Source organism: Neoarius graeffei, chromosome 3, assembly GCF_027579695.1.
Source record: "Neoarius graeffei isolate fNeoGra1 chromosome 3, fNeoGra1.pri, whole genome shotgun sequence".
NCBI classification, from domain to species: domain Eukaryota; kingdom Metazoa; phylum Chordata; class Actinopteri; order Siluriformes; family Ariidae; genus Neoarius; species Neoarius graeffei.
Window position 1 is genome coordinate 77763763 of NC_083571.1, and position 15383 is coordinate 77779145.

Genomic DNA, 15383 nt, shown 5'->3' on the forward strand with positions numbered 1-15383 from the left:
CGCATGCCGAAAAATCCGCTCGCAAATGCGAGTGAAATGTGCGCACTGTAGAGCCCTGGCTATAAGCCATAATCATCAAAATTAAAACCAAAAAGGCTTTAAATATTTCACTTTACATGTAATGAATATAGAATATATGAAAGTTTACCTTTTTGAATTAAATTATGAAAAAAGGAACTTTTTCATGGTATTCTAATTTTTTTTAGATGCACTAGTGTGTGTATATATATATATATATATATATATATATATAAAATTAAAATCCGGGCGGCACGGTGGTGTAGTGGTTAGTGCTGTTGCCTCACAGCAAGAAGGTCCGGGTTCGAGCCCCGTGGCTGGCGAGGGCCTTTCTGTGCGGAGTTTGCATGTTCTCCCCGTGCCCGCGTGGGTTTCCTCCGGGTGCTCCGGTTTCCCCCACAGTCCAAAGACATGCAGGTTAGGTTAACTGGTGACTCTAAATTGACCATAGGTGTGAATGTGAGTGTGAATGGTTGTCTGTGTCTATGTGTCAGCCCTGTGATGACCTGGCGACTTGTCCAGGGTGTACCCCGCCTTTCGCCCGTAGTCAGCTGGGATAGGCTCCAGCTTGCCTGCGACCCTGTAGAAGGATAAAGCGGCTAGAGATAATGAGAGATGAGATGAGATATATAAAATTAAAATCCGGGCGGCACGGTGGTGTAGTGGTTAGTGCTGTTGCCTCACAGCAAGAAGGTCCGGGTTCGAGACCCGTGGCTGGCGAGGGCCTTTCTGTGTGGAGTTTGCATGTTCTCCCCGTGTCCGCGTGGGTTTCCTCCGGGTGCTCCGGTTTCCCCCACAGTCCAAAGACATGCAGGTTAGGTTAACTGGTGACTCTAAATTGACCATAGGTGTGAATGTGAGTGTGAATGGTTGTCTGTGTCTATGTGTCAGCCCTGTGATGACCTGGCGACTTGTCCAGGGTGTACCCCGCCTTTCGCCCATAGTCAGCTGGGATAGGCTCCAGCTTGCCTGCGAGCCTGTAGAAGGATAAAGCGGCTAGAGATAATGAGATGAGATGAGATAATTAAAATCCCCCCCCCCCCCTTTTGGTAATCTTTCTGTTTTTTTTACAAGTAAGGTGAGAGAAAAGGCATTTCAATTCTCCTATATGTCCTAGATATATAGCGAATTGACAATAAAAAAATCTTTGAATCTTGAATTTTATGGCTTTGTTTGTATATTTAGAATCGCATAAATCAACACCAACTATTCAGAGGTGTCTCAGTTCAGGGGGACTATTTGAACATAACAGTCATTCTTTTTATAATGTCCGAAAGTGTTTTTTCATTTTACCAATGAGCTCACTATATAGAATTCTCTAGATAGTGAGTAGAGAAGTGAGTGAGTGATTCCGGACACAGCTTCAGACTAACACCAGGTCAATTACTTTGCGCATGCTTATTTTGAGTCCTTGGCTGAACGGGGTTTACGGAGCAATTTTTCAGGGGTTTTCTGGTTCAGTTGTAAATTTCATTCACCATTTTGATTTCCTGCAAGTGATGGAAAATTATCTTCGAGTGCTTCATGTCAGAAAGGTAACGTTATGTATTTTGCTGGAGTAGTGTCTTGAGTTTCTGGATATGCTACAATTACATGTTTAAATTCATAAGCGGTCGTGCTTTGGGTGTGTTACCTACTCAAGTGCTGTGGCAGCTAAGCTATGTGACGTTTAGTGTTTACCTAACTAGACAGACAGCAAACATCTTAATTGGCAAACAGTTTTTGAGAGTTTGAAAAATTGCGTGTTTACATGGAAAACTCCTAGTTAAATCGCCTGGACCCCGGTGAGCCGTAATACCGGATAACGCACCACATTCTGGTCATAGAAGTTAATGTTGCACACCACCGCTAGCTACAGTGCTAGTGTTGCTATAGCAACGCTCAACAATGTCCCTCTGTCATGTGAATGGGTTCGACGAGTGTGCTAAAAATTGACTCGCCAATCCGCATGCGCGGCTAGTACAAACATTTGCTCCGTATAAGTCAAATCTTGTCTCATCTCATCTCATTATCTGTAGCCGCTTTATCCTGTTCTACAGGGTCGCAGGCAAGCTGGAGCCTATCCCAGCTGACTACGGGCGAAAGGCGGGGTACACCCTGGACAAGTCGCCAGGTCATCACAGGGCTGACACATAGACACAGACAACCATTCACACCTACGGTCAATTTAGAGTCACCAGTTAACCTAACCTGCATGTCTTTGGACTGTGGGGGAAACCGGAGCACCCGGAGGAAACCCACGCGGACACGGGGAGAACATGCAAACTCCACACAGAAAGGCCCTCGTCGGCCACGGGGCTCGAACCCGGACCTTCTTGCTGTGACGCAACAGCGCTAACCACTACACCACCGTGCCGCCTGTCAAATCGTGTACGTTTGTTTTTCAGCATTAAACCTGTCCCTTAAAGACAATTGTCTGCCTTAAACCCACTTTAATAGCTATGGATGGTGACTGTGAAGTGCCACATGACAGCAGTAAAAGCAGGTCACAGGGCAAAGACCCGGGAACAACAAAACACACACATGATATATCTCTGGGGGAGGAGGAGGGGTAACAGGAGGACAGAGGACGGGAAGGAGCAGTAGCCTAGCCTAACAATAAGCAATACCGGACAATGTGCAATATAAAGTGCAATATCTCTCCTGCTGCCCCCCCTTTCCTTTTTTTCTTTCTGTCCCCCCTTCCTCTCTTCCCCATATCTTATTCTTTTTATATTTGTATATGTAAATACTTAATTTATTTTAATTTATCTAGAAGTTTTTCTCTATTTCTTTTCTCTGTTTATCTGTAATGATGCTGCTGGAATCTTAATTTCCCTGAGGGAACCCTCCCAAAAGGATCAATAAAGTTTTATCTAATCTAATCAGGAAGCGTTATAGTGACATGTCTACATCTGCACCAATGACTATCGGTGTACCTCAAGGAAGCATCCTGGGTCCCCTACTATTCATCATTTACGTTAACGATCTACCATCATGTAGTATTCACAGCAACATCATTTTATATGCTGATGATACAGTGCTGTATTACTCCTCAAGTGATGCCAAAGATATTGAAGATATCCTGAATAGTGATTTACTCACAGTATCCAGGGGGTTTAAGGAAAATCTATTAGCCCTCAATTCATCTAAGTGCAAGTTTGTGCTCTTTGGCAGTTCTCAAAAATTAAAGTCCATCAGTAATTTGACTATCATCGCTGACAGCAATACCATTGAATGCACTGATTCTTTTAAATATCTAGGAGTAACTGTGCAGCAGAATATGTCATGGTCAATACATGTAGAAAACATCTGCTTCAGAGTTAAGCAGAGGATGGGTATATTCAGAATCAGAATTACTTTATTAATCCCCGGAGGGAAATTCAAATTTGCAACCAAGCTCCTGAATCAAAGAAATAAACATGTCTAAAAATAGAAGATAAAATAGTCTTAAAAAAAGAATAAATAAAATTAAATAAGTTCAATAACTTAAGTAAAGGTAAAATGAAGTGATTTTTTTTTAATATAAAATGATTCCTATATACATATATTGCATCTGAGTTAAGGATACATGGTAAGACAGTGTACCACAGTTATACAGTGGCATTGTACAGCTTGACAGAAACAGGTAGGAATGATTTCCTGTGTCTCTCAGTTGTGCAGCGTGGAAGAATCAGCTGTTTATTGAATGTGCTCCTGTGGCTGATCAGCTCCTCATGTAGAGGGTGGGAAGAACAGTCTAAGATTGTTTTTATTTTGGACAGTGTCCTCTTCTCCAACACCACTGTCAGAGAGTCCAGTTCCACGCCTACAACATGGCTGGCCTTCCTGATGATCTTATTGAGTCTGTTAGTGTCCTTCACCTTCAAGCCACTGCCCCAGCAGACGACAGCGTACAGGATGGCGCTGGCCACCACAGACTCGTAGAACATCCGCAGCATCATTCTGCAGATGTTGAAGGACCTCAGCCATCTCAGAAAATAGAGAAGGCTCTGGCCCTTTTTGTATACAGTGTCCATGTTTTTGGACCAGTCCAGTTTATTATCCAAGTACACCCCCAGGTACTTGTATTCCTCCACCATGTCCACACTGACCCCTTGGATGTTAACAGGGTTCACCGGAGCCCTGATTCTCTTCAGATCGACCACCAGTTCTTTCGTCTTCGTCACATTGAGTTGTAGGTGGTTCTTCCTGCTCCACGTGACGGTTGTCCACCACCATCCTGTACTCGCTCTCATCACTACCGGTAATGCGTCCAACCACTACAGAGTCATCAGAAAATTTCTGGAGGTGGCAGGTCTCCGTGCAGTAGTTGAAATCAGTGGTGTAGAGAGTGAAAAGGAAAGGAGAAAGGACAGTCCCTTGTGGAGCCCTGGTGTTGCTGATCACTCTGTCTGACACACAGCACTGCAAGCGCATGTGCTGTGGTCTGCCAGTCAAATCTACAATCCAGGACATCAGTGGGGCATCCACCTGCATCGCTGTCAACTTCTCACCCAGCAGAGCTGGCTGGATGGTGTCAAAAGCACTGGAGAAATAAAAAAACATGATCCGCACAGTGTTGGCTGGCTTGTCCAGGTGGCTGTAGACTTTGTTGAGCAGGTAGATGATTGCGTCCTCTACTCCAAGATGGGGCTGGTAGGCGAACTGAAGGGGGTCAAGAAGTGGTTGGACCATAGGCCGGATCTGCTCCAGGATGAGTCTCTCAAGGGTCTTCATAATGTGTGACGTCAATGCCATGGGCCTGTAGTCTTTGAGGTCGCTGGGACGTGGCTTCTTCGGTACAGGGACGAAGCATGATGTCTTCCACAGCATGGGGACCCTCTGAAGACTCAGGCTCATGTTGAAGACATGCTGAAGTACTCCACTTAGCTGGAGGGCACAGGTCTTCAGGGCCCTGGGGCTAACACCATCTGGGCCTGCTGATTTTCCTGCATGGAGTCTCTTCAGCTGTCTTTTCACTTGCTTCTCACTGATGATTGGTGTGGGGGTGACGGGTAGGGGAGGGATGAATGTGTTTCTTGGGGGGGGTGCTCAGCCAGGGGGTCTGTTGAGGAGGTGCGAGCGAAGTCATGAAATGGGGATGAGGTTGGGCAAGAAGAGGTGGGGGAGGGTAGAGAATGTAAAGTGTGTGGTTGTAGCCATCCCGCAGAAGAGTGGTGGTGGGTTGGGGTCACACCATCAAATCTGTTGAAGTAGAGATTCAGCTCATTCGCCCTTTCCACATTGCCGTACTCCTTCACTGTTGGTTGGCTTGTAACCATTGATGGTCTTCATTCCACTCCACACCTCTCTCATGTTGTTCTGTTGGGAGTTTCCACTCCAATTTCCTCCTGTACTTATCCTTGACCTCCCTGATTGTTGCTCTCAGTTCATGCTGTACTCCTCGCACCTCCTCCTTGTTGCCGGCTCTGAAAGCCCTCTTCTCATTTAAGAGGGCTTTTGATGTCCTTCATTACCCACGGCTTGTTGTTGGGGTAACAGCTGACAGTCCTTGCTGGAACAATGTTATCCACACAGAAGTTGATGTATCCTGTGATGCACTCTGTGAGCCCATCAATGTCGTCTCTGTGGGGCTCACACGGTGTCTGCCAGTCTGTCACCTCGAAGCATCCCTGCAGTGTTTCATTTGGCCTCGTCTGTCCATCTCCTCACTATCTTTGATGTGGTGGGCAGACTCTTCACCAGAGGCACATAGCAGGGGGAGAGGTAAATCAGGTTGTGGTCTGACCTGCCCAGTGGGGGGGGGATCTGTAAGCCTCTTTAACATTAGCATACAGCAGGTCTATTGTTCTTCCCTCTCTGGTAGGACAGTTCACAAATTGGGTGAAAGTGGAAAGTGTTTTGTCCAAATTAACATGATTAATGTCACCTGAGATAGCAATCAATGCACTCAGGTGTTGAGTCTGTAGCCAGGCTATTGCAGAGTGAAATATCACAAGCAGTGTTCGGGTTTGCGGGGGGGACATAAACAGCCACCATGATAGCATTAGAAAACTCCCTAGGCAGATAATATGGACGAAGTCCAACAGCACGCAGTTCAACATGTGGGCTGCAGATGCGGTCCTTCACGGTGATGTGAGCTGGGTTACGCCACCGGTTGTTCACAAGAACGGCAAGCCCTCCCCCTTTGCAGTTACTGATCCTGGTGCAGTCTCTGTCCGCACGCACTGTGTGGAAGCCCTTGATTGTAGCATTGTTGTCGGGAACATCCTGGTGCAGCCATTTCTCCATGAAGCACATTAAACTGCACTCCTGATACCCTGTCTGCATACATGTCAACCTTTGGTCAATCAAACCTGTATAACCAACCTCAAATCCTTATTTCCCTTATAAAATCCTTATAAGATGCAAATTAAAATAATTTACCTAAAATTTGAATGATAATTAACAATGATATATCCCAGGTACTTTTTATTCAATATTAATAACAATAAACCTTCAGAATGAATACAAAGCTCCAATGTTTGACAAAAACACAAAGTGTCACTCTAATGTTCTGAATTGTACTCCATGACAGCTTTTTTAGCACTCTGCACCAATACCTCACTAGGTTGCATGTCACAGCAAGTGTCTGTGTTGATCTTACACTCCAGTAGGCCAGGTCAGTGTGTCTGCATTCAGGTTCTTTCTGCTCTGTGTGTGTATCTTCCTGACTTGAGAGAAAACTCTCTCACAGTCAGCATTACTGTGGGGTAAACAGAGCACTGCCTAACTTGAACTAAAACGCCCACTACCTTGTGTTTTCTGTCTTTTCCAGTTGTTGGCATATCAGTTTTTGAGCGTGCAAATACTGTCATCAGTGGCTGATTTTGCCTTTGGCTTGCATTCCGCTGATGTAGTTTCGATTTGAAATGTTCTTTCACATCATACACTCCCAATGCTGCGACTTTAATGTCATGCACACACAGTGTGCAGTGTGCGTATTCTTCGTTTTTGGAGGCTGCCGGTTGGATTATGCCATTGAAAAGGTCCTTCCTTTCAGGGAGAAACCTACCGCTGTATTGTGTTTTGAATTTCTTTGCCGGAGTGCCCATTCAGAATCTTTTCAGTCGCTACTGAAAGTCGCTCAGGTGGAAATACGCTTTTCAAACAAAATGTTACTTCATGGTTGGCGGGATTCTCGCAATGCGGTGTGCGCATGATCAAAAGTGGAACGAAGTCCCGCTACCATGAGATAATGCGCGATTTCATAAGACTCTTTACTGGCTGTCTGTGCTTTCTGTGGTGTACAGTATGTTTGTAAATGTTATGCGCTCTTTTATCATCGTGGGAATTGATTATAGCTCTAAATAAATATTGAAGTTTTTTTAAAGAATCCGTATAACTTTATTTGCACGCCCGTATACTACGTTTATTGAATCAAGTCTGTATAAAATACGGACGTTCCGTATAGGTTGACATGTATGCGTCTGACTCTGGGCCAGTGCCGTCAGCCCGTCCATTTTATTCCCGAGGGACCTCACATTCCCCATGATGATAGAGGGGAGATACGGCTTATGAGATTTTTCAATAAGTTTCCGTTGTCTCAAAGGTACCCTCTTCCTCCGTAGCTTCTTATTTCTTCTGTGTTTTCTGCCAAATTTCTGCAGGGATCACTTCCAGTCTTGTCGCTAGAGTGGCCGGCTTCAGTTCAATCAGCTGATCCCTGGTGTAAACAATGCGGGCGGCGTGGAGTTGTTGCGTGGCTGCGCTGGAAAAAAGTTTTGTGACTGCGAGCAAAAACACCAAAACTCTTGCAACCCTTATAGTGGCTCGATTACAGTGTTATGGTAATTGGGGGGAGAAAGGAAAAAAAAAGATAAGACAAGTAGAAAAAATAGAGGAAAAAGGATCAGGAGCATTCATTGCAGGCTGCACGCGAGCTGGCGCATGTGCACATATTGAGACATGTCAAAGATCTTTTACCCAGACATGCTAGGATCACACTGTGTAAGTCTTATTTACCCACTATTCAATTATGCAGATTTCATCTGGGGTGATAAAAACAACTCCACCATCATGAACCAGCTACAAATCCTTCAAAATAAATGTGCTAAATTGATACTGAATGTTCCACTATACTCATTTTTGACTGATGCTGTATGTGAACTTGGGTGGAAAACACTTAAGCAATGTCGTGTCGATCATAGAGTATTACTGGCCTTCAAATATCCCAATGGTTATTGGTGTTGGGGCCCATGTAACAGTGATGCCACATATCCAGACAGTTTTGATATGAAAGACGGAAAATGGTCCAAATTTGAAAAGATAGACTTATTTGTTCAAAACACTACTGGTATAAGAGCAATAAAAGCAGTGAAATTACATTTGGTGAAGGGAGACATAAGACTAGAGCTGCAGCTATAATTATCGACACCTTAACGATCTTTTGGCCATTGCAAAAGTAGAAAAGACTTTTCAGTACATAAATTGTGCATGAATAGTTACTCAAACTTCCTTGGTTGCTTGGATCTTGATTACTTGGTGTATCAAATCACGTGACACTGTTCCACAAGTATTGACACCTTTGTCCACAGTTAGACACTGTTCCACAATTATTGACACTCAGATGATTGATTTTATAAAAAAAAAAAAAAAAATCAGTATATGGTATTAAGTAGACAAGTTTTTATTTGAAATTTGTTTTACATAGACATACTTGGTACAAAATATCTTATATAAATATGTCGGTGCTTACGTAAATGAGGAAGTAATTCTAATGTTTGTAAGCAAATGAACTGATAATGTTTAGTCTGTGACAGAAAATCTTTGTTCCACTTTCTAAGTATTTTCGTAGATCACATTTTGTTAATCGTTCATTGTTTTGTATTAATTTCTAGTTTTGTAGTTTACCAATAAATGTCAATAGGCAATTGACATTGTAACCACATGAAAATCCAGGTCAAAGGTCGCATGTCATTCTTCAAACCAAAATATAAAATGTTTACTGATTATTGTAATATGTGGTAGATATTTACAACAAACTGCAAAAAAGAAAAGCCAGAAAAATCTGAATATTTCAAGCATGTAATATTTCTTTATTTCTTTTATTTTTGTAAAAATGCTAGGAATTTAATTCTGGTCTAATTCTATTTATTGCAGTAGGATTCCAAATACTCTAAGCGTTCCATTCTGTTATGAATCAGGGAAAAAATTTTATAAATCGCAGCACTTTTTTTTTTTGGAAGTACTTCATCTACTTCAGCAATGTTATACAAAGATCGAGCCATAACAGTTGTAAATGTCACTTAATTCCGCAGGGTGTCAATAATGGTGGACACCGGTGAAAGTGATCACTATTAGTGAAACATCACTTTACTTAAATGCACGTTTAGATACAAAATGGCGACTGTCAAATGAGAGTAAGAAATAAAGGAGGTTTTCCCAAGGATATCATGAAATATTGGTGAATTTGATAAGTAAAAACATGTAAAAATCATGGACACCATGCTTACATGCGATGATGTCTGGGTTTTCCTCAAATTGCTGATCGTGCTAAAAAAAAAAAATTCCATCTAGGGTAACGAGCTGTGTCCTCAGATGACGAGCTCAAAGGGTGAGGGGGGTGTCTTCCGGTTGATTGAGTAACCAATAATAACTGTTTGTAACTGAAACCCACCTTTTTGTAAAATTGTTTTTTATTGGTAAATCTGAAAAGGTGTCAATAATTATGGACTGTTGATAATTGTAGCCGCAGCTTTAGTCTTCTGTGTGTATTCTTTGTGTGCAACCACATGACAAAGTGTGACACGTACACCTGCCGACGTGTTGGACGATAGACAAATCCAGAATGCAAGGACGTACATTTAGTATATTTTAACATTTTGATATTCCAATTCTTGTTTTTATATTATCCCAACAAACCTTTTACATTTCAAACAATAAAGATCTTTGACAAAATAGAGTATAGACAGTCTAAAAGCATGCAATAAAAACATCACTAAGCAAGTAGTACTATTTTATGCTAATTCTATTTTCTTTTCATAGACAAAGTAAAGTCACTAATCAAAAGGAACAATTGATGGAGATAAATTACACAGCACAGCATACTTTGGCAGTCGTCAAGTAGTATGTACGTACGTGTGTGTGTGTGTGTCCTATCTTGCACATTCTGCTATGCACTTCCTGGTTCCCGAGTTGTTTGCGACGAGTCTTTTTAAAATTTTTTTTCTTCCACGAGTGTTGGTGTTAATTACTAACTTTTTTCTACAAATAATTTTCCAGTATCCTCTTCATTTTTATTGTACCGTCACTTTCCTTTTTCTGTGGTTTTTTTTTAGAAGAATGCTGAGACCAGAAGCTAGCTTTATCTCATCTCATTATCTCTAGCCGCTTTATCCTGTTCTACAGGGTCGCAGGCAAGCTGGAGCCTATCCCAGCTGACTACGGGCGAAAGGCAGGGTTCACCCTGGACAAGTCGCCAGGTCATCACAGGACTGACACACAGACACAGGCAACCATTCACACGTACGGTCAATTTAGAGTCACCAGTTAACCTAACCTGCATGTCTTTGGACTGTGGGAGAAACCGGAGCACCCGGAGGAAACGGACACGGGGAGAACATGCAAACTCCGCACAGAAAGGCCCTCGAACCCGGACCTTCTTGCTGTGAGGCGACAGCGCTAACCACTACACCACCGTGCCGCCCCAGCTAGCTTTATTTATTTACTTACTTATTTATTTTTAATGTATTTATTTTTTTCTCTTCCTGCATAAAGACCATAAGCGGAGGCCATCCACATCGGATCTGCTTTAATATCAACAGATCTTCGATTAAGGTACGTGAATCCTTTCATCATGGCACACCTTCAGCTTGTTCAGTGTGCTGAGTGCAGGATGTTTAGTCATTCTTTCTCCATCGCAAGTGATAACTTTTTATTTGTTATAAGTGCAGATTAGTTAGCTATCTGACAGAGAAGATTAGTGTTAGAAGCGCATGTCCAGGCTTTAGAGAAGGCTAGTGAGAATGAGAACAGTATAATTTCTGTAGAGGAAAGTCTGGATACCCTAGGTGGAGTTAGCGATCCCCCAACTCCGGCATTAGAGCCCTTACGGTGGGGCGAATGGGTGACGACTTGGCAGCATAAGCGTAGCTCCAAAGCTACCGCTGAGGCTCGCCCACGGGAGCACCACTCCTCTCCGCTTCACGTGTTGAACAGGTTTGCTCTCCTTAGTCATGCACCCACTGAGAAACCTGAAAGAGCTGTGGTTATAGGGGACTCTATCATACGGCATGTGAAATTGGCTCAGCCTTTAGGGGCACCAGCAGCTTTAGTCAGGTGTATACTGGGAGCCAGGACACCGGATATAGCAGGTAATCTTGGGGTCCTAGGCAAGCACAGGTTCTCAAAGATAGTAATCCATGTAGGAGCTAATAATATACACCTTCATCAGTCTGAGGTTATTAAGAGTAACTTTGTAGAGGTGTTTAATTTAGTGAAGGCGATGTCCAATGCTGTAGTATGCTCTGGCCCCATCCCAATGCGGCGTGGCGATGTAGCTTCAGCAGGTTATGGTCGCTGAACTGCTGGTTGTCCAGGTGGTGCTCTGAAAACAGTGTGGGCTTTATAGATAATTGGGCTAATTTTGAGGGCATTGCTGGCCTGTTATGGTGGGACGGTATCCATCCCACTTGGGAAAGTGCTGCTCTCATTTCCTGCAGCATAGGTCATAGTCTCAGAACAGGCCTAGTTAATTTCTGACAATCCAGAGCTAAGGCCAGAGAGCAGACTAACAGGCTAAACTGACTGTCTGCTAGCTGCACAGAGTCGTCACTCAGGGTCCACTACATCGAGACTGTGTCTGTTACCCGAGCTCAACAAAAAAGTAGAAATACTCAGTTTGTTCCAGTAACCTAATCAATATAAAATTAGGTCATACTGACTGTACAGCCGCTGCCAGCACCTTTGATCTAAAGGTGGGGCTGTTAAATATTAGATCTATTACATCTAAAGTGCTAATGGTTAATGAACTCATTACTGATCAGGAGTTTAATGTACTTTAACTGAAATGTGGATTAAGCCAAATGAATATATAGCATTAAATGAAGCTAGTCCTCCTGGATACAGTTACATACACCAGCCTTGTCTAACTGGCAGAGGAGGAGGCGTTGCGGTTATTTATAATGATTAATATCTAGGTGTAACACAAAAACCTGGTTCTAAATTTAATACATTTGAAGTTCTTCATACTAATATAATGTATGTAGCCTCAAAAAGTAAGTCTACCCAGTTAATTCCGTTACTTATTATTTACAGGCCCCCGGGGCCATATTCTGAGTTTCTTTCTGAATTTGCAGATTTTATCTCAGACCTGGATATTTCGTTAGACAAAGCTTTAGTTGTCGTAGATTTTAATATTCACTTCGATAACCTAGAAGACCCTTTGAAAACAGTGTTTGTCCATTTTAGGTGGGGTTTACATTAGACCGTATCAGCGGATCATTAGATTAACGTTTTTAAAACAATTAGTGTGCACACAGCAACGCCAATACACGATTCGCGTGCACATAGCAACGCCAATACACGGATACGCTCGGGTCCGCAGGCATCCTGCGCTCCAAATCACTCCGCCCTGAACAGCGAGTGCCCTCTGGAGGGTGCGCACTCCGGCCCTGCGCAGCTCACAGAGCGCGCGAGTGGAGCGCACGAGCTGTGATTCGGGACTGAGCCGCTGTGTGTGTGATCTCGGTGCATGTCGGGCATGCGCGTCACTTACCACTTGCAAGTGGAAGGATGGCAAGCCCAAAGACAATCATAACTACACAATGGGCAGTATTTGCATCAGTATTTGCAGTATTTTCATACTTTTATACTCTTTAATGAAAAGTGATACAAGGCGGAAGTCCGCGCCGTTTTTCAGCAGTCGCGTCACATGACCAACGCCAGCGAATCAGGAAGGTGGATGTCACAGTGACGTTGTCCAATGACGACGCCAGCTAGAGCTCAGCACAGCGTATCCGCATATTCTCAATGTTTACACAGCACCGGACCAGACACAATCTGGATTGAATACGTGGACCCTGGCGAATTCCCGTTTCCAGGCGTTTTAATGTAAACGGACAGTGCATCCGCGAAGAAAACGAGACAGATACGGTCTAATGTAAACTTGGCCTTAGATTCAGTAGGGATTAATCAAAATGTCATAGGACCAACCCATAATGGTGGTCACACCCTCAATCTAATACTAACATTTGGGTTAAACGTAGAAAATATAGTCATACTTCCACAGTCTGAAGTTCTCAGATCATTATCTCATCTCATTCAAACTATGTCTGAGTAATAATATATGCACCTTACCACACTACTGTGTTAAACGTACATTCACGTCAACTACTGCACAGAGCTTTATAAATGATCTCCCAGAGTTATCAACTTTGGGTCACTGTCAGCCCCCTGCAGAACTTGATCAGGCAACTGAATGCTTAGCGTCAACGTTCCACCATACTTTAGATAATGTAGCTCCTCTTAAAATGAAAATGGTCAGAGACAAAAAATTAGCACCCTGGTATAATGATGACACTCGCACTTTAAAACCGACCACTCGAAAGTTGGAACTTAAATGGCGTCAAACAAAATTGGTAGTGTTCAAATTGGCGTGGAAGGAGAGCTTCCTGAAATATAGAAAAGCTTTTAGTACTGCTAGATCAACAGATCTCTCCTCCCTAATAGAAGATAACAAACATAATCCTAGATTCCTATTTAATACTGTAGCAAAATTAACGAGGAATAAGTCCACTGTAGACACATGCACATCTGTAGTATGTAGTAGCAACAATTTCATGATTTTTTTTTTTTTTTTTTAATGACAAAATTGAGAATATCTGACAAATTCAAACTACTAATTTAAGGTCAGACAATGTAAGTGACCCTGTAGTTAACAATATAACTATCAGATCAGCAATTAGAATGTTTTACTCCCCTTAGAGAAACTGAATTACTTTCATTAATCTCGGCATCAAAATCCTCAACTTGTGTATAGGCTTGGGCGGTATGGTGAAAATATCGTGTACCACGGTACGAAAAAATACCGCCGATATATTTTTAATACCGTCAAAAATAAATATATTTGTATTTTTATCCAACTTGCTTGAAACGACTGTAATGTCCTTTTATTATAGTACAACCGTCTCTGGTACAGCGCGCGCACGCCACTAGATGGCAGTTTGCGGGTCAACAGCAAAGATTCTAGAATCTTTGGTCAACAAGCAGCAGCGACAGTTGGCCAGTCAGTGCGTGAGGATGGCGACTGCAAATGATGGCGGTGCGGAATTAGTCAAAAAGGCCAATGCCTCAGCTGTTGTCTGGGAGCATTTTGGTTTTCTGCCGAATGATAAAGGTGAGCCGAGCGGCGCGTGCACAGGCACAACTGTCAGTATATGCGCAAGAGGACACAATCCATGCTGAAGAAAACCCGCTTGAATGGCGGAAACTGAATGAAACACGTTTGCCAATGATGTCAAAAGTTGCCCGCAAATTCCTCTGCATATGCGCGACAAGCGCTGCATCTGAGCGCGTATTCAGTACAGCAGGAAATACGGTCACACCACAGCGTTGCCAACTGAAGCCAGATAAAGTAAATATGCTGGTGTTCTTGGCAAAGAATGTTTGATAGAAATTAAGAATTGCTTGTGGCCTACCACTACCAGAAATGTAAATTTAAGTTAGCAAATTATTTTCATTTAGGCTATTGGGAGCATGGGGCCCCATGTATGGTTTCTGTTCATGTTTGTTGTTTCTGCCTTGGATTGGCTATTGCACTGAATTGCATTATGTTTTGAGTTCTCTCCAATCACTCAGCTAAGGATGCTAACCCGTTTGCTTTGCATAAAGAGGCTTTTAGTGCATTCCTAATTTTCTTCTAAATGGGCACAGCCTACTAGCAGCCCGAAATAGCTTTATTTCATTACTTGTATAGCCTATTTGCCTGTTTGAGTGGAAAAAGCTACCTGTTATTGCTTGAATTAGGCAAATTATTTTCTTTTGATTTACAAAAGATGTGATTTGAACTCACATGCAATGTTCTGTTTTCTGCTGGCTTTGTTGGCGTTTGCACTTCTTATTTTTATTAATGTGTGTTTTTATTTCCAACATTAATATAGGCCTACTTGATTGCTTGCCGCTGAGTTCAAAAACATGTCATCCTGGCAGTTGAAATAAATGTCTTTAAACATTTCAACTGTTCCTCATCTCATTATCTTTAGCCGCTTTATCCTGTTTTATAATGTCAAATACAGAATATCTAAAACAGAATAGATAACAAAAAAATAGAATAACAAAGAAACATAAATTACTATAGAATGTGAAGAAGATATGAAATAAAGCCTACAATAGTATATATAAAAAAAAACACACACAAAACGTAAATACCGGCATACCAGGGTATTTAGTCAGGAATATACCGG

The 15383-nt window shown here is 42.5% G+C and overlaps 1 protein-coding gene across 4 annotated transcripts in view; it reads left to right on the plus strand.

Moving 5' to 3' along the window:
• The first annotated feature begins 1460 nt into the window (after positions 1 to 1460).
• The window catches only part of LOC132883586 (histone-lysine N-methyltransferase PRDM9-like), a 73483-nt gene continuing 59560 nt past the window's right edge, over positions 1461 to 15383 (plus strand). For 3 of the 4 annotated variants that reach the window (XM_060917375.1, XM_060917378.1, XM_060917379.1), the window contains exons 1-2: positions 1461 to 1553; positions 10699 to 10758. Coding sequence is in view for 1 of the 4 variants with exons in the window: in XM_060917377.1 (XP_060773360.1) it covers positions 1543 to 1553 (11 nt within the window). In the remaining 3 variants the exon portion in view is untranslated. The remainder of the gene's footprint in view (positions 1554 to 10698; positions 10759 to 15383) is intronic. The other variant, XM_060917377.1, reaches the window with a different exon arrangement.